The following is a 25735-nucleotide window of genomic DNA, read 5'->3' on the forward strand; positions in this document are numbered from 1 at the left end:
TGTTCTCCAAGAAGCTACTCTGCACTAATCTACCTACACACTTACATGTTTTAGGTTAAATAAACCAAGTTCTGGTTTTACAATCTGGTCACTGTAGACAACTGCATTTGAAGACTCCAACAATAGTGTAAGGGAATCTTGCTTTGAAGCCAGTTGTGGGTGGAGTGAGGAGGTCCCTTGGTGTGGTGGCATTTATGTAACCAGGGGCTCGAATCCAGTTACTTCTATTCCAGCCTTTGGTAAGCCAATTTATTAATAATAATCATGGTTGGAAATAATGGTAGTTTCAGTATTAAAACACTATAGACTTGGAAATGTAAATTTCCATCACTAGTAGTTTTTGAACAGTAGTTAAATTTTCCCTGTAAAATTCTACTTTAATGATATGGTTAAAATTTTACACTTAATAATTACTGGTTTTCCATAGAAAACAATAGAAATTAACCTTTGAAAAATTTTTTTAAAAAGGTAAGGAAATTTCTTTATTATAAAATGTGCAATGAAATACACCTCATCATCAGCCTTCTTAGAACTGGGCTGCAACTTTAGCACCTGTGTACTCAAACATTGTTTTAAGAAGTAAAAAAATTAAGTATTGGCTGGGCACGGTGGCTCACGCCTGTAATCCTACCACTCTGGGAGGCCAAGGAAGGCAGATTGCTTGAGGCCAGGAGTTCAAAACCAGCCTGAGCAAGAGCAAGACCCCGTCTCTACTATAAATAGAAAGAAATTAATTGGCCAACTAATAGATATAGGAAAAATTATCCGGGCGTGGTGGCGCATGCCTGTAGTCCCAGCTACTCGGGAGGCTGAGGCAGGATTGCTTGAGCCCAGGAGTTTGAGGTTGCTGTGAGCAAGGCTGACGCCACGGCACTCACTCTAGCCTGGGCAACAAAGCGAGACTCTGTCTCAAAAAAAAAAAAAAGTAGCAACAAAAATAATTAAGTATTATTGTGATATAATTCTAGAAAATGAAAATTCTCATTAATGAAAAACTCAAGGAAGTAGAAAACAATCGCATGAATTGAGCAATTTTATGAGATTCCATTTTTTTGAGGAATGTTGATAAGTTTGGCCTTAAAATAGACATTACTTTTCCAGATAAGGTAGCATTGGTTTCACATCCACCGACACAGAAAACATCCCTCTCCCTGACCATGCCTTTGCATTGCAGACTCTCTGATGCTTATTTTTGTCACAGTTGCATCTTCTCTAAAGCAAAAAGAAGCCCCTAGAAACACAAGGCCCCTCAGAGGTCTAGGGGGGCCCACAGCTGTGGCTGGTCTCTGAAATGGGACTCATCAACATCAACCTATTTCCATTTCCATCTTATGTTTAAAACAACATGTGATAGAGGCTTCGTACACGTTTTCCAGGAAGTGCCCGGCAGCCAAGCCCAGTCCCTGTGGTGTCTGGCAGGTGGTGAGCCGTGCGGTGGTGGTTGTCAGCCAGCGTCTCGCTGTTCTCATGTCTCGCTCCACCCCCACCCCGTTCATTTCCAGGCCTTTCCGTGGATACCCCTCAGCCTTCTCCCTCCAGCCAGAAGAGCCCCCTGAGCCTGAGCCCTGCGCTCCAGGCGACTCTGGGCCCAGCCGAGCAGGGCCCGTCCCCCCTCCTGAGCCCTGTCCTCAGCAACGCTGGTGGAGCCAGGATGGACGACGAGGACGAGCCAAAACCCAAGGTGGGCCCGACCCGGGGCAGAGGGGCCATGGCTGGGTGGAGCCCACGTGGGAGCCTGCGGCGGGCGTGGCTCTGTGCCCACCCCACCAGGAGCCTCCTGGGCAGAGAGGAGAGGCTAGGCCAGCACCCCAAGCGAAAGCTCCTCCTAGATCCTCCAGTTACCTTCTGGGGCCCTGCAGCTTCCTTTGTGCGAAGACAAGTTTCCTTGTTCATTTAGCGAACAGTTCCTGGCACTCGTGGGTCCCGGCGTCAGGCTGGGTCCTAGGGGTGGGTGGGACCAGGAGGGGCCCAGCCCTGGGGGTGCTTTCAGCCCCTGCTCTCCCTTCCTTCCTGCCCTCCTCACTTGGTCGGGCTTCCACTTCCACAACTGAGTTGGTGGGAGTGAAGATCTGGGTGCCAAGGGAGGCTGACTGGGGGCCCCGCCGTGTGTAGGGGCCACGGGGGCTCTTGGGTAGGAGACCTGCGGAGGCGGGTGGGCAGCAGAGGAGCCCGTGAGTGGGAGGGGTGGCTGGTGTGGGCTGCAGGCAGGGCTGGGGATTCGTGGTAGAAAGTCAGGGCCGTGGCCCCTGCGGGTCCCTTGTCAGCGGTGGCAGGAGTGAGGTCACACGCCAAGAGTCTGCAGGTAGAAAGTGACTGAGCAGAGAGGGCTGCTCGTTGGCGGAGCAGCTGGTGGCGGCGGTACCGTGGTGTGAAGGTGGCGTCCACTTCCCTGGCCTTCCCCCTGCAGCCTGGCGATGTCGTGGGGAAGGCGGTCGGTGGGTCCTCCCGTGGCTGTGGTTTCGCCAGTGGCGCTACAGACACCAGGTCCCAGGAGTTTGAGGTTGGGGAAGAGAACGGGCTGTGGACGGTGCTGGGCCTGGAGAGGGGCGGGGGGCCCTGAGCGGGAGGGGCGCCCAGGTCAGGTGCTGTCCTCGTGGTCCCACCGCACTCCTGCTCGTGTTGTGCCCTGAGTTGGCCAAAGGAAGTCTGTTCTGGCCAAGACTGCGTCTTCCCCGGGGCAGGGCCACCCTCGGGGCACTTGCGCGTGGTGATCTCTCAGCAGGGGCGTGGCGCCTGTGCGCTGACTTGGCTCCACGTGGTGTGGGGCAGGTGCCTCCTTCCCTGGGCCCCGGGGTGCCCTGGCCCCCGCCCTGAGTGAGCGCACCCCCCAAACGGGGCAGGCAGCAAGGCGTACACGAGACATGTGGCCAGGGCAGGCCCCAGTCCCGGGGCCACCACTCTGTCCTCGTCGGCTTCGGCCCCGTCAGCCCGGCCCACGGAGGCCGAGGCTGGCCCCTTGGACGCTCCTGTTTGTCAGTGAGATGGCGGCTTGTGGACATCTTTTTATTTATGTGTTTTGGAAGCCTAACCACAATCCGTTCAGCTCACTGTTTGTTTGGTACAAAAACAGAAGTGGCTGGGAGGCAATGTTTTTAAAACTAAATTCTCTGCCAGGCGCGGTGGCTCACGCCTGTAATCCTAGCACTCTGGGAGGCCCAGGCAGGAAGATCGCCCAAGGTCAGGAGTTCAAGACCAGCCTGAGCAAGAGCGAGAGCGAGAGCCCATCTCTACTAAAAATAGAAAGAAATTAGCCGGGCCACTAAAAAAATATAGAAAAAAAAATTAGCCGGGCATGGTGGCGCAAGCCTGTAGTCCCAGCTACTCGGGAGGCTGAGGTAGGAGGATCATCTAAGCCCAGGAGATTGAGGTTGCTGTGAGCTAGGCCGATGCCACGGCACTCTAGCCCAGGCAACAGAGTGAGACTGTATCTCAAAAAACAAACAAACAAACAAAACCCTCATTTGTTACTTTTTGCATTAAAAAACATGGTTGATTCTTTGGGTGGTTCTGAGGGGTGACAGCTTGTCACACCTGGGGATACCTGGGCTGACGGTGTGTGGCCCTGAGAGAGGAGCTTGTTGATAACGACACGACCCTGGGAGCCCTCACAGAGCTGCGATCTCCAGGGGCTGGTGGCTGGGTCACTGCAGGAGGCTCTCTTAAGCGGGCCGTAGGCTCCAGCCCTGTGCCAGGGACCCTTGGCTCTGGTCCAGTGTCTCCTGCCACCTGTCCTTGGGGAGCAACTCTGATCCAGTTCTGCGTACCTGGGCGTGAGGAGCAGGGCGGCATCTGGCACAGGTGGGTGCCAGAGTGGCAGGGATGGCCTTTTCTTGCCACTGCCCCAGGCGAGCCCATTCCCTGGGCATGAAGGGGTTGTGAGCAGACTCAGGCTCCCAGGTGAGCCAGCTTTGAGCTGGTTTGGGGGCAGGGGTGGTCACTGGTGACCCCACCACGGCTGCAGCAGGTGGCAGGGAGGCCCCCCAGTGTTCCCGTCGGGGACCGGACCTTGTCAGGCTTCTGGCTGCTCAGCTGTGGGTAGAGGAGCTACCTGACCCTCTGAGCCCCCAGGGATGTCGTCTTGTCCCCTCCTCCCCAGCGTCTGCCATTGACGCAGACAGGGACACTCTCCTTTTTCATAGGGACTAAGAAGGACCAACAACATTCAAAAGGTGGGAAGGCCACAGATGGCAGGCGCCTCTTTCCCTGTGTGTGCGTGAAGCTGAGAGCTGTGGTGGACACACAGGCATTTCCCTTGGTGACAGGCAGCAAAGCTGGCGGGAACCGTGCTCTCCTTCCGGGATTGTCCCTTGCTGCCCACGTGTCCCTGGCTTGCTTGGAGCTCAGGTTGGACATCGATCCAGAAAAGTGGGGGACAGAGCAAGCAGCTCTTGTGCTTTCCCCACGAGTTTCCTTCGACGTTTTCTGTGGGCTAACAAGGGCACAGGATGGCCACGTGGCCTCCCTGGCGGCTCCTCCTGACCACTGCGCCCCTCACATCCCCATCACCCACCGGCGGAGCCCACCGTGGCTGTCCTGGGCCGTGCGTCTGCCCCAGCCCTGGGTGAGGCTGGTGCAGCGTGCTGAGGCCCCCGTGGGAAGGCGGACGCACTTGGAAGCCGTATCTCCTGCCTGGACCCTCCCCTGGGGCCCAAGGCTGACAGTTTCGGGGGTGTTAATGTCCAAAAGCCCTGTCCCTTAGCCGTGTGGGGGAAGCGGGGGCCTCCCAGACCATAAACATGGGCCCCTTGGGGCCAACTCCGACCCCAGGGAGTTCACTGGGCATATCAAGCTGAGGTGGAGAAAAGACTTTTTTAAAAGATTATACCGAATTTGTATTTGAAAAAGTCATTTTTGGCCAGATGTGGTGGCTTATGCCTGTAATCCTAGCACTCTAGGAAGGCCAAGGCGAGTGGATTGCTCAAGGTCAGGAGTTCAAGACCAACCTAAGCAAGAGTAAGACCCCGTCTCTACTATAAATAGAAAGAAATGAATTGGCTAACTAAAAACATAAAAAATTAGCCAGGCATGGTGGCACATGCCTGTAGTCCCAGCTACTTGGGAGGCTGAGGCAGGAGGATCACTTGAGCCCAGGAGTTTGAGGTTGCTGTGAGCTAGGCTGACACCACAGCACTCTAGCCCCGGCAAAAGAAGTGAGTCTGTCTCAAAAAAAAAAAAAAAAGAAAGAAAGAAAAAGTCATTTTTAACATCATGCAGCCCAAAAGGAAAAAATGGGAAAAGTGTAGGGGTTGGAAAGGTGATTTGGCTGCTCCATGGGTGAAGGGCCGGCGCTCCTGGCACAGGGACAGACTGTGGTGGCTTCGAGCGGAACGTCTTGGGGACGGGCTTCCCCTTCGGCCAGCCGAGTCGGCGGCTCCTGGGCAGCTGCATCGCCCTTTCACCCACAAGGTGGGGCCGCCCTGCAGGGTGCCCCCGCCAGTCCTGGACTGGCCTGGGCCCAGGGAGGACGACGTGGGCCGCCTCCCGCCCAGCCCCTCGGGCGCCCAGTGCCTCTCGCTCTGGCGGAAGCACACTCGGACTCCCGTGGTGCAGACTCGGCCCATCTCCCCCAGGACCAGCCCTGTGGCCCTCCCCGCCTAGGGCCATGGCGACCGGGCTTCCCCTTGGCTTCGGCCAAAAACTGCTGCAGTCGTGGCCACCTCCATCCCTCACACGTCGCAGCCGTACCAACTCTGCATTCCTGGCAAAGCACACTCCTCACAACGCCCTCGGTAGGTGCTGTGTACCATACCTGGAGGGGCCTCCCCACCTTGGGCTTCAGCCAAAAACTGCTGCCGTCGTGGCCACCTCCATCCCTCACACGTCGCAGCCGCACCAGAACTCAAGTGGGCTCAACCCAGAAGGTGTTCAGGGTCCCACCCCTCCCCCTCCGCATGCTGCCAGCGCTGGTACTGGGGTCGGAGCAAGTCACGCTGCATTCACATAGACCCCAGAGGCCCCACATGCCCTGCCTTCCCTCCAGTAACCTGTCTCACCCTCTCCTACCACCCTACTGCCCCCCCACTCCAACCCCTGATCTCTGACCTGTCTGCTGGCTACCCTGACCCCTCTGAGTGAGGCTGTGGCCTGCCCCATCCCCCCTTCCTCCAGCCCCTCCCCTGCTCTGCTCTCTACTTTCCTCAGCTGTTTTCTGCCATGATGTGGGACTTCCATGTTAATTTTGTGTCTCACCCTTCCTGTCTCCTCTTGGGAGGATGCCAGCTAAAGGGGAGCAGGGACCTTTGCTCATGGGCACGTCCCAGGTGCCTGTTCAGAGCTGGCACATGCCCCGTTGATGTTTGCACAGTGAGTGCAGGGACCGTCTGCCCTAAAGAAGTCCACAGGGTGGTGGTGGAGCAGGCAAGCCGCTCCCGTGGGCCAGAGCGGGACCGTGGTTGCTGGGAGATGGGAGAGGAGGGAGAAGAGGGCCTTGACAGAGGGCAGCTCTTGGAGGGGCTCAGGATGGGAAGGGGCCCAAGGTGGGGAGGCCCCTCCAGGTATGGTACACAGCACCTACCGAGGGCGTTGTGAGGAGTGTGCTTTGCCAGGAATGCAGAGTTGGATGAGGTGCAGAGGGTCCCCGCTGCTGACTTGCCTGTGTGGCACCAGCACGTTGGGCAGAGACAACCCTGGCAGATTTAGAAGCTCGCAGGGCTGGGCCATCTCTAGTCCTGCTGAAAGCTGAGCTTGGGGTCAGGCCCACCTCTGCATCAAGGAAGTACTCTGATACAGGCACATCTAGAATGTGCACTGTTGGGTCATTTTAATGACTTTCTTCCCGAGTTAGGCTTAATCATAATCACACTCACACTCACGGATCTGTGTTAACAAGCCATACCACTGGCAGTGATATCTGAACAATAATTTTATCACAAAACCAAAAATAAGCTTCAACCCTGTTTACCTGTTATTTGAACAGCAGTTCTCTTCTCCAAAAGAATTAACATAAAATGAGAAAAACATTTGAAGGAGATACACCTGGGCTTAATTGTGACTGTGATTTTACTCAGAAATAAATCCCTTCAACAATTAGGGATGAAAACCCTGGAATGATGTTAACTTAAGCAGAAGAAAGCCAGTATTAGAAACTTCAGGCCCTCCCCAGATAGAAACGGTAATGTCCCCCAGACACATGCTCACGGCTTGTCTCTGCTTCTTTCAGCGCATGCCTGCAGACGAAGCCTATTTCATAGCAAAGGAGATTCTTGCTACAGAGCGAACATACCTGAAAGATTTAGAAGTTATTACTGTGGTATGAAAGTCCTTGATTACTTTGATTTTTTTCTTAATGCGTCTTATATCTAAACACAGACAGAGGCTCCATCCTGAGAAATACCTTTTGATAATCATGAAACTCACATGTATATATTTTATTAAATATGTCTGCCTTAAAACATTTATTCTGAGGCATGTCAAAACATTGAGGTCCAAGTTTTTGTGAAGCAGTAAAGATGGGAATGTGCCATTTGAATATCTTGACCTAGAGTTGTTTTCTTGTGTTTGAAAATTGGATGGTCAGCAGAGAATGTCTGTAGTGCTAATTTGAGCTGTCTTTGTAGGCGGTTACTGGAGGGTTGTTGCTGGGTGTCCTGTGGTCACAGGCCCTCAGGGGCACAGTTTCTCAGTCCCCAGCAAGGGCCAGGCCTCCTGTCACACCGAGCCTCCTCCCACAGTGGTTCCGCAGCGCAGTGGTCAAGGAGGACGCCATGCCTGCCACACTGATGACCCTGCTCTTCTCCAACATCGATCCCATCTACGAGTTCCACAGAGGCTTCCTGCGTGAGGTGGAGCAGAGGCTGGCACTCTGGTAACACCACCGCATACCGGGCAGCCCCTGTGTCCTGGACCCCACACACAGGAGATCCCCACATTGATAGCCTCCATGTCCTAGACCCCCCACAGCACACACTGGTGGCCCCCTCACCCTGGACCCCCACAAGGGTAGCCCCTGAGACTTGGACCCTGATGTGAGCAGCCCCTGCCCTCATCCCCATCACTGCTCTCAAGACTTCCCTTCTTCAAAAACTAATCCAGAAGAATCACTATTTCATTGAATTATATTTTAAAATCCTGTGGGAAGAGGTAGAAATGTAATAATAACCTTTATTCATTCTCTCCTAGAAAAGAGAATGAAAGGAGCAAGTTAATAGTGGATGACCCCTTTGTAGGCTCATTATCTTTTTTAGAGAATGCCCAGATGTGTAATAATTACTTCTGTCAAGTGCAGGCCCTGACTCGGGGCCTTCTACCTCAGAGCATGTCCTTGACATTGGTCTGACTGATCAGGCAGCCAGTCATACTAGCATTAAATTATGGTATCTGCCACAAGCTTTCATAGGATTTAAACTTCTTTGTTCCTCTTTACTCAGGGAAGGGCCCTCCAATGCCCATGCCAAAGGCAGTCATCAACGAATCGGGGACATTCTGCTCAGGAACATGCGACAGTTAAAGGTAGGACGAGTTTGCCTGGTGACTCCAGGCCTAGCACAAGTACTGTGGATGCAAGTGCATTCATCCTTCCCCTCAGAGCAGCCTTACTCAAACAGGCTCCCATCAGGCCAGTGTTCTCCTCAGGCTAGCAATCACCTCAGAACCATGATCACCTTGGAATAGCATCCTCTCAGAACAGCAGTCACCTCAGACAAGAGTCCCCTCAGGACCAAGGTCACCTCAGACCCAGATCCCCTCAGGACCAAGATCACCTCAGACAAGGATCTCCTCCAACCAGCATCCCCTCAGAGCAGGGTCCCTTCAAGTCACCATTCCCTTCAGACAGTGATCACCTCAGGACAGCAGTCACCTCAGTCAGACCAGGGACCCCCTCAGACCAGGTGACCTCAGGACAGCAATCACCCCAGACCAGGGTCACCTCAGACAAAGGTCCCTTCAGAATAGATACCACCTCAGATCAGGGTCCCCTTGGAACAGGGTCTCCTCAAGCCAACAATCACCTCAGACCAGGGTTACCTTAGGACTGGTAACACCTCTCATACCAGAGCCCCCTCAGGTCAGCAATCACCTCAGACCAGCATCCCCTCAGGAGAGTGATAAGGGGCAGACCAGGGTCCCCTGAGGCCAACCGATTACCTCAGACCAGGCTCCCCTCAGGAGGATCACTTCAGACTAGGATCCCCTTAAACCAGGGTCCACTCAGGACAGAGATTTCCTCAGACCAGGATCATCTCAGACCAGGGTCTCCCTCAGGACAGGATCCCCAGAATAGAATATCTGCCAGGATATGATCCCCCAAAACAGAGTCCTTCTCAGAAGATCACAACATGGTCCCCCCTCAGGACAGGGTACTCCAGGACAACATTCCCCCAGGACAAGATCCTCCCAGGACATGGTCTCCACCAGTACAAGGTTCCTTTGGGACAGAGTGCCCACAGCTGGTGTGGGGAATATGGGGCTGCTGGGCTCATTGTCCAGGGTCTCCCTTGAGAGTGGAGCTCGGGGAGGGGGGCAGAGTGTGCCTAGGAAGACAGAGTCAGTGCCATGTGGGCAGTGAGATGTCCCTCCATTAGGACCAATTGCCACAGGTGTTCCCATCCACAGTGCAGGTGCACATTCACTGTTCAGGGGTCTTCCTTTTGCTGAGCAGACATGGGGCATCCCTTCATGCTACACACATAGTCACCAAGGCAGCCCTGAGGCGCGGTCACTCCTGAGCCACTTGCCGCTGTGACCACTCCTGGGCTGCCTCCTCCTCCATCCCTCTCCTGTCCCACTTCCCCCCAGCCCTGCTGGACTCTGGCTACACCCCACACCTAGAGTTTACTCTGTTCTGTCTTCGGATAGACCCGCTTAAAGAGTTCTATTCTGCTCAGACCCCCCTTTCCTAACCTGATGCTTTTTTGGGTTTCTGAGCCAAGTTCTCAATTACAAAGTTCTATCTGGAGGCCGGGCGCTGTGGCTCACGCCTGTAATCCTAGCTCTTGGGAGGCCGAGGCGGGCGGATTGCTCAAGGTCAGGAGTTCAAAACCAGCCTGAGCAAGAGCGAGACCCCGTCTCTACTATAAATAGAAAGAAATTAATTGGCCAACTAATATATATAGAAAAAATTAGCCGGGCATGGTGGCGCGTGCCTGTAGTCCCAGCTACTCGGGAGGCTGAGGCAGGAGGATCGCTTGAGCCCAGGAGTTTGAGGTTGCTGTGAGCTAGGCTGATGCCACGGCACTCACTCTAGCCTGGACAACAAAGTGAGACTCTGTCTCAAAAAAAAAAAAAAAAAAAAAAAAAAAAAAAAGTTCTATCTGGCAGGGCACAGTGGCTCACACCTGTCACGCCTGTAATCCTAGCACTCTGGGAGGCCGAGGCAGGAGGTTCGCTCAAGGTCAGGAGTTTGAAACCAGCCTGAGCAAGATCGAGACCCCGTTTCTACTAAAAATAGAAAGAAATTAATTGGCCAACTAAAAACATATGTATAGAAAAAATTAGCCGGGCATGGTGGCACATGCCTGTAGTACTGGCTACTCAAGAGGCTAAGGCAGTAGGATTGCATGAGCCCAGGAGTTTGAGGTTGCTGTGAGCTAGGCTGACACCATGGCACTCTAGCCTGGGCAACAGAGTGAGACTCTGTCTCAAAAAAAAAAAAAGAAAGAAAGAAAGTTCTATCTATCCCAAAAGCAGTTGCACTAATTTAAAATTGAAATATGTACAAATCTGTTTGCTCAAGTTTGTCATACCATGAGGTCATCTTTAATGTTCATTATAATAAATTGGTTTAGTAATAAAACCTTCTAGAAGGTATAGACTAAATATGTTTGTGTAACACTCAGAATCTGTACATGTGTATACTTGACACGTGTTGTAAAATCATCAGGCATGATTATTCCGACAACTGGGTCAGCATGACCGCTTTGCTCTGCTCTTGAGTGAAGCTTCTGGAGCCAGCCCTGAGACCGGGCAGAGCTCTAGCGGGCTTTGTTTAATCTCTGCCCAGCGCTCACTCACTGTGGCCCTCCCAGCCTCCGTTCTTCCCCTGTAAAGTGAGGAGGAGGCCACCAGTCCATTTGCAGCATGAGAAGTGGGGACAGCTGGCGTGGGCCTGGCATCCGGCAGCAGTGAGGCACAGGCCACGGTAGAGTGTGCGACGGGCAAGACACGCTCCGGCTCACACATGCTGGCCTGTGCATCCCTGTGTGTCCAGGCGAGCAGGCCATTTTCCCACTGGATCCCTCCTCCACGCCCCCTGACCTCCACACTCTCCTTTCGTGCCTCCACAGGAGTTTACCAGCTATTTCCAAAGACACGACGAGGTCCTGACAGAACTGGAAAAGGCCACCAAACGCTTTAAGAAGCTGGAGGCGGTGTACAAAGAGTTTGAGCTCCAGAAGGTTTGCTACCTGCCGCTCAACACGTTCCTGCTGAAGCCCATCCAGCGGCTGGTGCACTACCGCCTGCTGCTGGGCCGGCTGTGCGGGTCCTACGCACCCGGGCACCGCGACTACGCCGACTGCCACGGTGAGTGGGGGCACCAGGCCCTTGCACCTCAAGGCCTGCTGTGGCTGGAGGCAGGAATGGCTTCAGGAAACCTAGGGGCTGCTTGCTTAACTGGACGCACAGGGTGCTCTGCCCAGGAGAACCAGGGACTGCGGCGGTCAGCTCTGGCTGCTGGCCTCCCTCCCCCCAGCTGTCGGCGGCGAGCACGTCCCAGGCAACACCAGGTCTAAGCTGCTCTGCTCCGCCGCCCTAGGGGAGGGTCCCTCTCAATCCCAGACCTGAGCATCAAGGGGAAGACCTCTGAGTGCCCTGCTTGGGTCACAGGGAGTGGGGTGCCGTGACCAGGGCAGCCTCCTGCCAGGGTCCCCCACGGCTCCCACAAATGCACCAGGGAGTCAGGTACAACTTCCAGAGTGACCTGTTGCTAGTGGGTACTTCTGTCCTGGGGGCCTGGCTCTAAAACTTTTTTTTTGTTTTTTGAGACAGTCTCACTTTGTCGCCCAGGCTAGAGTGAGTGCTGTGGCGTCAGCCTAGCTCACAGCAACCTCAATCTCCTGGGCTCAAGTGATCCTCCTGCCTCAGCCTCCCGAGTAGCTGGGACTACAGGCATGCGCCACTATGCCCAGCTAACTTTTTGTATATATATATATATATATTTTAGTTGGTCAATTACTTTCTTTCTATTTTTAGTAGAGACAGGGTCTCGCTCAGGCTAATTTCCAACTCCTGACCTTGAGCAATCCGCCCGCCTCGTGGCTCTAAAACTTACAGATGTTGGCCAAGGTGGCCTGTTAGATATTTCTGACATAAATGGACTTTGTCATTTTGATTTGTGTTAAATCAAAAGACGAAAGAATAAACTGTGACATTTTTAACCTACAAATATGACTTCTATTTGTAGCGTAAATTTTGTGCAAGAAATTGCCATCAGATTTTCACAGGTAGGTTTACCATTGTCACTAAAAGTGTAAGATGAAAAAATATTTAGCATTTCCTTGTAGCTGGTTCCCCATAACCTTGAATGGATGTAAATGAGGTGCTTTCTGATGAGCAAGAAACCAGATGGGCCATATGGTGTTGAATTCTCTTCCTCTTCACTCTGAAAGCAACATTTCATGTTTGCTAAAAAGGAAAAGGACAAAATTATATTTTAGAAGACACTTTCAAGCATTTTAAAGGAAACGTGAAATAGTTACAGTATGTCCAACGTTTCTCATGGTCAGGCACGTCCCGCAGTATAACAAGGCAGGCACAGAGCTGGGGCAGACGGTGGCTGGGGAGGCCGTGCCGAGTGCCAAGAACTGGGCCCGGGTTCCCGAGTACCACGTGCTCGGTAGACCTGGGGGGCCCTGTACCTCATGACCTGGCAGGATCCTCATCATGAGGTAAAACTTACCTCATGGGCTGGTACAAACACTCCGTGAAGCCGTGTTTGTGATGGTGCTTTGTAATTTGTTCATGCAACGCGACGTTGATAACCGTGAACATCAACAGGTTTGCTCCAGACATCAGCCATCCCTGGAGGCTTGGGGAGCCCAGTGGCTCACACGCCTCTCAGCTGACCCTTTCCTGCCAGGAGCCCATGCAGGGCGCAGGCGTGCCTGTTGAGAGGGGCCTTCTTGGGAGACGCCCCTGGGTGTGCCACCAGCCACCTTGCTCCTCCTGGAACTTGAACTGGACGCTCTTGGGCAAAAGGGGGCCTTTAGGTTGGGGCTTAGAGAAGGCAGCCTTGAATTTTTATTTATCCTTCATTTCCAGAGGGCTTCCCAAGAGCATGTGGCTTAGCTGGTGCTACATGTATGTGGATGATCCGTGCTCTGCTGCTGCTCTGGCTTCTGTGGCAGACACTGAGGAGGACAGGGGACAATAAGCACATCGGCTGCCTAACAGTCCCCTGTGCCAACCCAAGTGCCACGCAGAGCCCGGGCGTCTGAGGGCAGGTGGCGCTGGCTTTCCAGAGCAAACTCGCAGGCAGGTGGCTGCATAGTGAATGAGTGTCTGCCCAGCAGGGCGTCCGGGGGGACAGGCTCGGGCTCCATGGGGTCGTGAAGGACGGCCAGGCTGGGAGAGGGGCATGCAGCGGCAGGGAAGGGCAGGACTCAGGAATCTGCGCGGAGCAGACGCCAGCTCCCAGGGCCAGCCGCCGTCTAGACCTGCGCAGACGTCTCGGAAGCTTTCCCTGGCGTTCTCAGTGTCACATGCATGTGATCCGTGACAGGGCCATTCTGCCATTTGTCATGACAGTCTCTCCCTGTGCTTCATTCTCTCCTGACTTCATTCTCTGAATGCTGTGTGGGGGTGGGGTTGATGTCACCTCCACTGACCAGGGTAGAGCTGGAGCTGTCACAGGACTTCAGGCTGACACATGTGCCCGGCAAGGGCCGAGTACAGGGCTTCGGACCTCGTCACACTGTGGTCACAGGAGCCGAGAAGCACCGTGGCCAGGCCGCAGGAGGGAATCGTTAGAAGGAGGGAGAGGGGGGCCCCGCGGCAGTTCTAGCGAGGAAGGTCAGCCGCACGCCAGGCAGCAGGGCCAGGTCCGCCAAGCAGCCCTTCCCACATGGCCTGCTCAGGTTTGTGTTTGTCTGATAAGTTTCCCTTCTTGATTATAAACCTCATATCTTTGCTCAAACTATAAGATTAGCATCCGTTCCTCCATTCCAAGAGAAAATTACAATCCTTTTGAAGGTGCAAACAATTTAGCTGTTTAACATTCAGTAAATCATTTTCCTTAAAGAACAAATACTGCCTTGCCCACGATGTCATAGAGTTATTTTCCTTCATCTTTCCCTTTACCAAGCCAGAGTATCGGCTAGTCAGCGGTTTGGGTTGAACACAAAGTCTCAGCGCTGCCCACAGGAGCCCGTACTTGCCAAGTGGCGCCTGGTGGCTAAGCGAGGTGGCAGTGGCCCTGTGAGGCCCACAGGCAGAACGAGCCGTGCCAGTTGCTGTCCCCAGGCGGTGGGTGGAGGGTCTGTCCACACCGCTGCCCGGGTGCCTGCACTGAGGGCTCTCTCTGTGCAGATGCCCTGAAGGCCATCACGGAAGTGACCGCCACGCTCCAGAACAGCCTGGTCCGGCTGGAGAACCTGCAGAAGCTGACAGAGCTGCAGCGGGACCTGGTGGGCGTGGACAGCCTCATCGCTCCCGGCAGGGTGAGTGGCCTTGCTCTGGGGGAGCTCGTGAGCTGCTCTATCTTTTTATATTGAGATACAACCAATAAAATATATCTCAATAAATTTTATCGAGATATAATTCACATACAACAAAATTCACCCCTTTAAGTATATTACTTAGTAGTCTTCAGTATATTCACAAGGTTATGCAACCATCCCTGTCTAATTCAGAACACTTTCTTTTTTTTTTTTTATTCAAGGTTTTTTTGTTTGTTTGTTTTTTGAGACAGAGTCTCACTCCATTGCCCAGGCTAGAGTGCTGTGGCATCATCCTAGCTCACAGCAACCTCAAACTCCTGGGCTCAAGCAATCCTCCTGCCTCAGCTTCCCAAGTAGCTGGGACTACAGGCATGAGCCACCATGCCCGGCTAATTTTCTATATATGTTTTTAGTTGTCCAGCTATTTCTTTCTATATATTTTTTAGTAGAGATGGGGTCTCGCTCTTGCTAAGGCTGGTCTTGAACTCCTGAGCTCAAATAATCCTCCCGCCTCGGCCTCACAGAGTGCTAGGATTACAGGCCAGAGCCACCGAGCCCGGCCTCAAGGTTTTTATTTTTATTCAACTATGAACAAACAGCAGAATTAATACAACACTCAGCAACTGTAAACTGGCTTTTTTTTTTTTTTTTTTTTGAGACAGAGTCTCGCTTTGTTGCCCAGGCTAGAGTGAGTGCCGTGGTGTCAGCCTAGCTCATAGCAACTTCAAACTCCTGGGCTCAAGCAATCCTCCTGCCTCAGCCTCCCAAGTAGCTGGGACTACAGGCATGCGCCACCATGGCCGGCTAATTTTTTCTCTATATATCAGTTGGCCAATTAATTTCTTTCTATTTATAGTAGAGACGGGGTCTTGCTCTTGTTCAGGCTGGTTTTGAACTCCTGACCTCGAGCAATCCACCCACCTCAGCCTTCCAGAGTGCTAGGATTGCAGGTGTGAGCCACCGCGCCCGGCCTAAACTGGCTTTTCTTACCCAAGGAAGATTGATCAATTTGGCAGGCACAGATGTGAGGATTCCTGATAACCCCGGCTGGCACTGCTGGCCACGCCTCTGCAGCAGCAAAGCTCTCCCGTAGCTTGTCCCGGGATTGCGCTTTAAAGGAGCCGGAGCAGGACACTGAGGCCTGTTAAGGCACAATTCAGAGCATTTCATTACCACAAAATGAACCCCTCATGCCCGTGAGCAGTCACTCTCCACTGCCCCTCCCTCACCCTGGCAACCACTGATCCACTTTCTATATCTAAGGACTTGCCTGTTGTGGGCATTTCATGGAAATTGAATCATACATTATGTGGCCTTTTGTGACAGGCTTCTTTCACTCAGAATGTTTTCAAGGTTTGTGCATGTCGTAGCATAGATCAGTGCTTCATTCCTTTTTCTTTTCTTTTTTTTTTTGGTAGGGGTGGGGTCTCACTATGTTGCCCAGGCTAGTCTTGAACTCCTGGCCTCAAGCGATCCTCCTGCCTCAGGCTCCCAAAGTGCTGGGATCACAGGAGTGAGCCACTACATCCAGCTGAGTACTTCATTTCTTTTTGTGGCTTAATTACATTCCATCCTGTGTATACCACATGTTCATCCATTCATCTGTTGATGGACACTTGAGTTTCCACTTTTTGGCTATTATGAATAGTGCTGCTGTGAACATTCACGTACAAGTTTTGTGTGGGCATACATTTTCCATCATCTTTGGCATTTTGAGTTAATTTTTGTATATGGCATGAGGTAGGGGTCCAACTCCACTCTTTTGCACATGGACATCCAGCTGTCCAGCACCGTCTGTTGAGCTGGCTTGGCACCTTGTAGGAGATTAGTGGACCACAGGGTCTGAATTTATATCTGGACTCTCCATTCCATGGTCTTTCGTGTCTGTTGGGCTCCTTACTTTCTGTCACCAGAGCCTTTTGCTTTGAACTCAGTACTATCAATGGAAGAAAATCGTTTTAAGAATTTCACGAAAGGCCAGCCGTGGTGGCTCACACCTGTGATCCCAGCACTTTGTGAGACCAAGGCGGGAGGATCGCTTGAGCCCAGTTCAAGTGTTGCAGTGAGCTATGATGACACCACTGCACTCTAGCCCAGGCAACAGAGCAAGACCCTATCTCCAAAAATAAATAAAAGTTAAAAACTGCATGGATATGTTTCCTGTCTAAACACAAACATATGTGCATTAGAGTGTGTGCATAAATTGTGTTTCTGTGTTAGCCTTATTAGAAGATGGTATTGAGAACATGGAGCTACGAACTCAGAAAACAAATTAGACTCAAATATACAGGAAGGTTATGAGAGTTTGCGCTTACAGAGTTTGGGCTTTGATGGATACTAAGATCGTTCTGTTTCTTTTTCTCCTTGGCTAGTGCTGCTGGCTGGAAACTCTGGGAGAGGGGCTTGGTTACACATTGTCATTTCTCCTAATGGCCCCAGGGAGCTGTCACGAAAGAAACAAATAGGCAAGCAGCATAGGGCAGTGGGGGCTGCAGGCTGCCATCCTCCGATCTAGAGGGTCGTGAGACCCACGGGATCAGCTGCCCAGCTGAGGCCCCGCATGCAGTAGGTGCTGTGCAAGTTGGCCACTATAACTGCCGTTATCAGACAAAATCTCCAAAGTCTTTAGGACCCAGGGTTTCTTATCTCCCTAAGTTAAATGTGTGTATCAGTCCAGAGACAGAAACTGTACCGTTATCCGAGCAGAGGGTTGTTAACTAGGTTTAGGGTTGCCAGGCACCAGCAGGCAGACGGGGAGGAGTCAGGTGGTGGGAGAACCAACTGGGGGGAGCAAGTGCCGCCCCAGGGCTGGGGAACGGGCTGGGCTGGGGTCTTCAGACCCAAAGGCTTGGCGAGGGGTCTGTGGAGCTGAAGCTCGGGGAACAGGGCACCCCTGGGCCTGGGCGCACTCCCTGGCGGCGGCTCTGAAGGAGGGCCTCTACTTGGCGAGTTCTAGGGTCCACAAGGCGATGACGCTGGTCTGCAAGGAAACCCGACAGCCAGGACTGGCGGCTGCTGCTGGATGAGGCAGCTGCCGGGACCTGCCACCTCCCCTCCGGCCCCTGGGCGCGTCAGAGCGGGAAGGGGGGGCAGGTTTGGAGCACAACTCGGCCCAGTGAGGCAGAAGCACTGTGCAACCTGCGGGCAGACCTCCCCCCGGGCTGGCCACCTTGCGTGTCCGTGACGATGGCCTGCACAGTGTGCCTGCACACAGAACACGGGCTGCGAGTTCTCAGGGCACACGAGCTCCTTCTGTAGAAAGGGCTCCGGAACAGTCCGAGCTAGAGCTGCTCTCGGCCTTCCTGCCCCACGCCCTGCCAGCAGCACAGGGATCAGGGACCTCAGGAGGCAGGTGTGAGCCGTGCCCGGCCTTGATGCTCCCGGCCTTGATGTTCCCGGTGGGAAAGGGTGAGGGTTTCCTGAGAGTCCTGGGGGAATCCTGGCCAGGAGGGGGCGCGTGCAGGCCCCCCTCGCTCCGCAGAGAGAGGACGCAGGGTGGAGGGCTCCTCCCTGGGCTTCAGCCCCTCCTTCCTCTGCAAGTTAAAGCCTTTGTGATACCAGAGGTTCTTTTTTCTTATTTAATGCCCTGGGGCAGCTGGCTCAGGTTGCTCGGGAACATTTGTAGGGACCCTCCCCTTCTCCCCCCAATCCCTAGAGCTGCTCTGCCCAGTTTTTCTCAGAGCAGACCGAGATGGCATCTTTGTGGCAGAATCTTCCAGAAGCTTCTCCTCACCAAGAACACTCTTCGCTCCACCTCTTGGTCATCTCAGGCTCCAGAGCTCCCGGCTCAGGGCATGTGCTGAGTAGACCACTTTGGGGACAAATTAGTTGGCACCAGGACCGGACCTGGCGGCCAAGGGGAGCCCCCGGAGGGGCCGGGGCAGCACAAGTGGGCGCACAGCCAGCCTGCACAAGGCCCTCCCCACACACAGCCCAGCCTGCGTGCACCTGCAGCAGCCACTCTCACCTCACGGGGCCCCGTCTGTGTCTTTCAGGAGTTCATCCGGGAGGGCTGCCTGCACAAGCTCACCAAGAAGGGCCTGCAGCAGAGGATGTTCTTTCTGGTGGGTTCCCTCCTGCGTGAGCCGCCTGTCCCCCAGCGGAGCAGCTCGTGGGTCTGTCAGGAAGCTGTGCCCGTCAGCAGCCCCAGCCTCTGTGCAGGTGGCACCTGAGGCTTTGGCCCAGGTGGGCGGCATCGGTCAGGAGCCAGGGGGGGTCCCCGTGTGCAGAACGGCTGCTCCGCCTGCCAGGGCCACCTCCTGCCTCCCCCGGCTCTGGGCACCGTTGCAGCCAGACATGGAGAGGCCCACACGCTGTTGCTGTAGGAAGTTTCTATGAGTAGCCCAGCGGCCAAGGGTCCTCCTGCTGGCCCAGAGCACCGGTCCCTACTCCAGACGCCAGGGACCCCCGGCCCATCCTCATCCCGCCGGGTCCCTTTTGTCCACTCCCTTCCTCGGGCCTCCGTCAGTGGATTCCAGCCCAGACCCTGTGAATGAGGAAACTGAGTCACCCCCAGCCAGAGTCCCTCCTGCTTCCAGCCAGTGAACCAGCCGGGCTGGTGGCCCTGCTGGCCCTGGGGCCAGCCCATGTGGCACTTCTTATCTATGGTCAACATGATCAAATGAATGAAACAAAAGTCCCTTTTTGCCAGACATCTCCAACAAGCTGAAAAGATCTGACAGCCACGTAACGGGCACCTGGAGGCCGGGTGTTAAGACGGTGGTAACTGCGGCACCTGCTTTCAGCTTGTCTCTAAAGCTCTTCTCTCAGTTCTCAGACATGCTGCTGTACACGAGCAAAGGCGTCTCGGGGACCAGCCACTTCCGGATCCGGGGCCTCCTCCCGCTGCGGGGCATGCTGGTGAGTGGCGTCAGCCCCGCCTGCCCGCGCTGGGCGGGCGCTGCCCCTCCCCCGGGCAGAGGCGGATTCGGACCCGCTGGGGGAGGCGCTGCTGGCTTCTCTGGCTGCCCCCATCCGAGCCCCGTGGTCACTATTCCTGTGGTGCCACACGGCTCCCTCCGGGACGGCCTGGGACCCTCTGGGCTCAGCGTGGCCACTGGCAGCACGAGTCCTGCCCCACCAGCTCAGCGTGGGCCTTTGTGGGGGCACCCTCCACAGCCACACCATGTGTGTGACAGTCACCACAGGGTCACGTGCGGCTCGAGCTTGCCCTTTGACCTGGGGTGGGATTCCGTCATTTGAACAATCACACGCTCGGCATTCACTCCTCTGGGGCTGGACACGGGCTGTCTGGGCTCGAGACCCTGGGGTGGGACAGCTGGCCGGACGGCGGCACTTCTGTTCTGCCTTCCGAGGGGCAGAAACGCTTCATTTCACTGTGATGCACTTTGTCAGCCTGGTCCTTGTGGGCCCTGCTCTCCGTGGTTGATGAAAACCCTGTTCCCAGTTGTGGGAGGATCACGTGCAGACCCAGAGCCCGCTGCCCGCCCGCCTCTTCCGTCCCCTCCCTGGCCCGGGGCAGTGGAGGTGGGAGCCACGTCCAGGTCTGGCCACGGCGTGTGCCGTGGCCCAGGACAGCTGCTGGGGTGAACACGCCCCCCTGACCCCACCGGGCCTCCCGAGCAGGGTCCATTGTCTGGGGGTCTGACATCAGCTCTGCGCCCCTCTGGGCTCATCTGCCCGGTCACTGCGGCGGCCCCTCCCGCCCCGCCCAGGCTGCCACCGAATCGCCGTTCCTGTCCGCGCCTCCACACGGCCGTCCATGACCTTCACTCTGCTCTTCCAGCCTTGGCAGGGAGGTCGGTCCGAATGGGCTCATCTGCCCTCCCTGGAAGCAGACCCCATCTGTTTAAAATTACGCTTTTATCATAGAACAAAATACCTGAAAACGTAAAGTGAAAACCGTTCACAGTTCCACCAGCAGCCGTGCCGTGAGGGCGTTCTGCAACCGTCCTCGGTTCACACTGCTGGGCGTCCTTGTCCCCACGGGGGTCACCTCCCACAGGCTCTCTTGTAACCCGCGCCATCCTCGCTCAGCATTTTGTCACGAGCGTCTTCTGGTGTCCCCTGCGCCATCCTCGTGGTAGAGACGCTCGCCATGGGCAGCCGAGCCCAGTCACCGTCGCCGGGCTCTGGGCCACACCTAGTTGTGGAGGCTTGCAAGTGGCGCTGGTCGGTCTCGTCTGTCTGCACACCCTCATGTGTCCTCAAGATCAATCCCAAAGCACAGACTCGTTCGAGCCAAGGGGCCACGTGTGTTCACAGCTCACAGTGCTCCTGCAAAAGTGCTCCTGCTACAGAGTGCTCCTGCTAAAGAGTTCTCCTGCTAAAGAGTGCTCCTGCTAAAGAGTGCTCCTGCTAAAGAGTGCTCCTGCTAAAGAGTGCTCCTGCTAAAGAGTGCTCCTGCTAAAGAGTGCTCCTGCAAAAGTGCTCCTGCTAAAGAGTGCTCCTGCTAAAGAGCCGTGGGAGCTGCTGGCCCACCTGCCCGTAGCGGGGTGTGGACGTGCGCCCCCGCCGGGGCCATCCCCTCCTCGTCCCCGTGGGTGGGTCGAGCCCCCCACTGTCTCCCTTGGCATCCTGTCGGGCCACCTGGCTCCTACTTCCTGGCACTCTTTTCCTCTCCGGTCTCCACGTGAGCTTTCTGTGCACGTTTGTGAAGCCTTTATATAAAAACGCTACCAACCCTGACAGGTCAGAAACTCCTTTCTCAGTCAGTCCTGCCTCCCGACTTCGCCTGCCACTGGCTTCCCCTGGCAGGACTCAGACTCCACCTTCGGCCGCACGAGCCTCGTTCTGGAGTGCCCTGGCGCAGGGGACACCCGGCAGATGCTTGTTGGAGGAGTAGACATTTGTTGTCTACACGTGCTCCTTGGCTTAGGACAGGGCTACATCCTGACAAACAGCCCACTGTGAGTTAAAAACAATACAAATCAAAAACGCACTGAGTATGCCTCAGCTCTGAGCGTGCGGCTCAGCCAAGCCGACCGCAGGGGCATTCGGAGACCGCACGTTATCTGCGGCTGGGCAGAGCCGTCCGCACACAGCCTACTTCATACTAAAGTGCTGAGTGCCTCACGCACTTTACTGGAAGCCGTCCTGGCAGTGAGACAGGGTGCCTGTCTGGTACTCGGAGTTCCAAAGGACGTGTGTCACTTTCACACTGTCCTGGAGCTGACGGTCCGGGACCGTCGGGGATCAGCTCTGCCGTTTCTTTCCCTGGGGGTTTCTGTCCATCGTGTGGCCTTGCGAAGTTCCTTATGTTTCTCATGCTGATTTTATATTGGCACCTTTTATTTTTTCTTTTTCTTTTTCTTTTTTTTTTTCGAGACATAGTCTCACTCCTTTGCCCTCAATAGAGCGCCGTGGCGTCATCACAGCTCACAGCAACTTCAAACTCCTGGGCTCGAGCCATCCTACCGCCTCAGCCTCCCAGAGTGCTAGGATGACAGGCGAGAGCCCAACCCATTGCCACCTTTTTATGGTTTCATTATCTGATTGATCTGCCTAGAATTTGTTCTGATAAATGTTTCTAGATCGAGATGTAAACTTTCTCCCCATTGGTCACTTTGGCCCATTATTTGCTGAATCCTTCATCTACTCACTGATCTCAAAGGCTGCCTTTGTCATGCAAAACCTCTGGGCTCTGTCCTGTCCTGAGGCCAGGCTCTCCTTCATGGTGTCCTGTGAGGTGGTCATCACGTGAGTCAAGATGTCTCAGCCCTTATTCTTCCTCCTGAGAATGTTCTTTGCTATTCTTGAGCATTTATTTCTTCCAAGTAAATTGTGATGTCATTGGACAAATTCCTCTCAAAACATCGAGATCTTAATTGAAATTACATTAAATTTATGTATTCACTTAGGAGAAAACTAACATCTCAACAAGGTTTTACCAGCCATTGCTTTTTTTTTTTTTTTTTTTTGAGACAGAGTCTCACTCTGTCACCCTGGCTAGATCCTCCTGCCTCAGCCTCCTGAGTAGCTGGGACTACAGGTGCCACCACCATGCCCAGCTAACTTTTCTATTTTTAGTAGAGACAGGATCTCACTGTTGCTCAGGCTGGTCTTGAACTCTTGACCTCAAGCGGTCCTCCCAAGGTGCTGGGAGGGATTACAGGTGTGAGCCATCTCGCCCGGCCGTTGCTTGTGTTAATGCAGACCTTTCACTTTGTCTCTCAGGCTGGAGAGCAGTGGTGTCATCATAGTTCACTGTAACCTCAAACTCCTGAACTCACGCGATCCTCCCACCTGAGCCTCCCACAGCACTGAGATTACTGATTCAGATCTTTAATGTTCAGGGTGAGGCTCAGCGGCTGGCATCCCACAGGCCCTGCACAGGGAAGCTCTGGGTTCTGTGGGGTCACTGGCAGGTCCTGGAGACACAGAGCTGGCCCTCATTCCTGACAGCAGAGGGAAGGAGTGTCTCTTGGCGTGAGAAAGGTGACCTTTATCACGTTAACGGTTTCCTTCTATTTCTAATAGGCTTTGTCAGAAATCCGTGCGGATTTTAGTGAAGGTGTTTTCAGCATGTGGGAAATGGTCCCTTTCCTCTTTGGTTCTGCTAGGATGAAGTTTATCAGTCAGCTCCCTAAGCCAAACCATCCTTGCATTCCTAGAACCACCCGACTTGAAGGCGGAGCAATTCCTTGTGTATGCTTTTAGGTTGGCTGTGGCAATACTTCTTTTGAAGTTATTTCATGCAACCGCTTATAGCTAGGATCAGCCTGTGATGGGTTTTGTTTAACTCTGTTAGGTTTATAGACTCTAACCAGGTTTAGAGATGAACTATCTAGAGCTCTCTTTTCGATAATGAAAATGCTCAACATTCTCTCCTTTGCTTGATTTTCAGCTAATAGTGCTGGACCCCCCGGTGAGTAGTTGGTGCCTCTCGGCACACAGCGCAGTCCCTGGTGGCGTTGGGGACCCCGGCGTGCCTCTCGTAGTGGCCCCGTAGAGTCAGCGTAGACTTGGGCAGCGAGGGGCTTCCGAGCCGGGTGTCCGCGCGGCTGGCAGTCACCGCGTCCGGCCTCAGGCTGGGGCTCAGCCTGCTCCCTCCTGGTCGCGAGACTCCCCTCCTCTCCCGCCCACAGGTGGAGGAAAGCGAGAACGAGTGGTCCGTCCCACACTGCTTCACCATCTACGCTGCGCAGAAAACGATCGTGGTGGCGGCCAGGTAGGGGCCTCCCCGCCTCCACCCCAAGCAGGCCGGGACTCTCACGTCAGAGTTGTCCGGTGCCTTCCTGCGCACGCGCCCCCTTCGCGCCGAGCTCCTCTTCCAAGTTACACAGCCAAAGCCGCAGCCTCGGCCTTGTCGGGTGGGGGTGCCTGCCGACCTGTGAGAAGGTTCCAGAAGAGCTGCTCCCTGCACCCTCGGGTTCAGTGCTTGACAAGGATGCCACGCTGTCCACGGGCTCCCAGGGATGGCGCAGGCGAGTGGCCAGGGTTGCTGCAGTCAGTCTCCCGGGTACAGACTCTTCCAAACCCTCCCGACAAGGAGCAGTGTGAGGGGCTGGTGGGAAGCGCCCGGCAGGCGGCTGGGCCAGGCCCAGGGAGACGCTCCTGCCCCAGGGGCTGCGCAGGCTTGTGGGCGAGGGGGACCAGCCGCCACCCAGAAGGAAAGGAGCCTTCCTCCTTGTCCCCAACGCAAACCCACAGAAAGTCGCACTGGCTCGGCAGGTGGCGGCCCTGCCCGGCACTGGCACCACGCCGTGCTCACCCCCAAGGCGAGGCTGACATCAGAGCGCGGCTCCCACCAGGAAATGCTGTCAACTCACCCGTCAGACTCCACCACGCTGCCTCAGGGACAGCTGAGCCCCGTGCGCAGGCGCCGTCCGCCCGTCCCCGCTCCCAGGCAGGCCTCCCCCTGCTGCCCCAGAAGGACCAGAGCAGGGGAGCAGGACCCCACTGCCCCGCCCCGCCCTGAGCCCGGCCCTCTCCCCGCAGCACTCGGCTGGAGAAGGAGAAGTGGATGCTCGACCTCAACGCCGCGATCCAAGCAGCCAAGGGCAGTGGCGACGCGGCCCCCGCACTGCCGGGTGGCGCCGTGTGTGCCCACACCCCCCGTGAGTTCTGGCCAAGGGCCCCCAGGAGAACCCCACTGCGCCCCAGGAAGCCTCTCTGGGAGTGTTTTCCTTGGTCATGGTCGGCCCGCAAGCCGGGTGCTCCCCTTCCTCGGGGACCATCCAGGCCACGCCCAGCAGGCGGAAGGGTCCTCCAGCGGCTCTGGCTGCCGCCTGGGCACCGAGGGGTGCGGTGTCGCCCGCCCCCCGTGGTCCTCTCCGCAGGCAGGCCGGCTCCAGGGCGCTGCGTGTCGAACGTGCCGTCCCTTCTCCCCCAGGACACCCGGACGAGGCTGCTCTGGAGCAAGAGTCGGAAGATGACGCCCGGGGCCCCCGTGGCTGCCCAGAGGCGCAGGGCCAGCACCGCGCCAACACCACCATGCACGTGTGCTGGTACCGCAACACCAGCGTGTCCAGGGCGGACCACAGCGCGGCTGTGGAGGTACAGCCAGCTGCAGAGACAGGCTCAGAAGGGTCCCGAATGGTCAGGCTGCGCCCTGGTGAAAGTTCTTGAACCTTCTCAGACCTGCTGAGAAAGTTCAAGAACAACGAGGGCTGGCCGAAGCTCTGGGTGGTCTCCACCCATTGTTCCTCTACACAACTCACCAGGGTCTCGTGTGGGGACACTCGGCAGAAGTCGTTTCGTAAAGTCTCTCTTGTCCACTCAGACCCTCCTTGACGGGGTGTCCCACCCAGATCTGAGTCTGGTGTCTCGTGGATGGTCACTAAGAGCCCCCCGGGCGTGTCCCCATCACCCCTCCCCACAGCGGCAGCCCTTCGACCGGCTCTGGACTCTGCAGGCTCCTGCCCTCGCCCACCCTCGCAGGACCCCAGTCCCCTCAACCTGAGCCCACTCCGTCCCCCAGAACCTCCTCTCTGGGCAGCAGCCAAGAGCCACCCAGGCACCCCTGTGATGGGCCCCCCGCTTGGGACCCCAGGGCACTACCCTGTAGGTAGGAGGGGGCGGCCTGGCCCCTGCCAGAGTGGGCGCCACACGCTCACGGATGGGCTGGGGGTCTCTCCCCCACCCATCACTTGAAAGAACCTTCCAGACTTGGCTCAACATTTAGTCTCTTAAGGTATCTTCTTTCCACTGGCTGCTGTGAGGTTGGGGTTACTATATTC

The 25735-nt window shown here is 55.3% G+C and overlaps 1 protein-coding gene across 3 annotated transcripts in view; it reads left to right on the top strand.

The window, feature by feature from the left end:
• Positions 1 to 25735, top strand: part of FARP2 (FERM, ARH/RhoGEF and pleckstrin domain protein 2) — a 123065-nt gene that overhangs the window by 95757 nt on the left and 1573 nt on the right. For all 3 annotated transcript variants that reach the window (XM_076006128.1, XM_012755609.2, XM_076006129.1), the window contains 11 exons: positions 1503 to 1681; positions 7160 to 7249; positions 7671 to 7804; positions 8367 to 8448; positions 11223 to 11460; positions 14464 to 14594; positions 18590 to 18658; positions 19365 to 19454; positions 23642 to 23724; positions 24495 to 24613; positions 24889 to 25052. In XM_076006128.1, the coding sequence (XP_075862243.1) occupies positions 1503 to 1681; positions 7160 to 7249; positions 7671 to 7804; positions 8367 to 8448; positions 11223 to 11460; positions 14464 to 14594; positions 18590 to 18658; positions 19365 to 19454; positions 23642 to 23724; positions 24495 to 24613; positions 24889 to 25052 (1379 nt within the window). The remainder of the gene's footprint in view (positions 1 to 1502; positions 1682 to 7159; positions 7250 to 7670; positions 7805 to 8366; positions 8449 to 11222; positions 11461 to 14463; positions 14595 to 18589; positions 18659 to 19364; positions 19455 to 23641; positions 23725 to 24494; positions 24614 to 24888; positions 25053 to 25735) is intronic.

This window comes from Microcebus murinus, chromosome 8, assembly GCF_040939455.1.
Source record: "Microcebus murinus isolate Inina chromosome 8, M.murinus_Inina_mat1.0, whole genome shotgun sequence".
NCBI lineage: Eukaryota > Metazoa > Chordata > Mammalia > Primates > Cheirogaleidae > Microcebus > Microcebus murinus.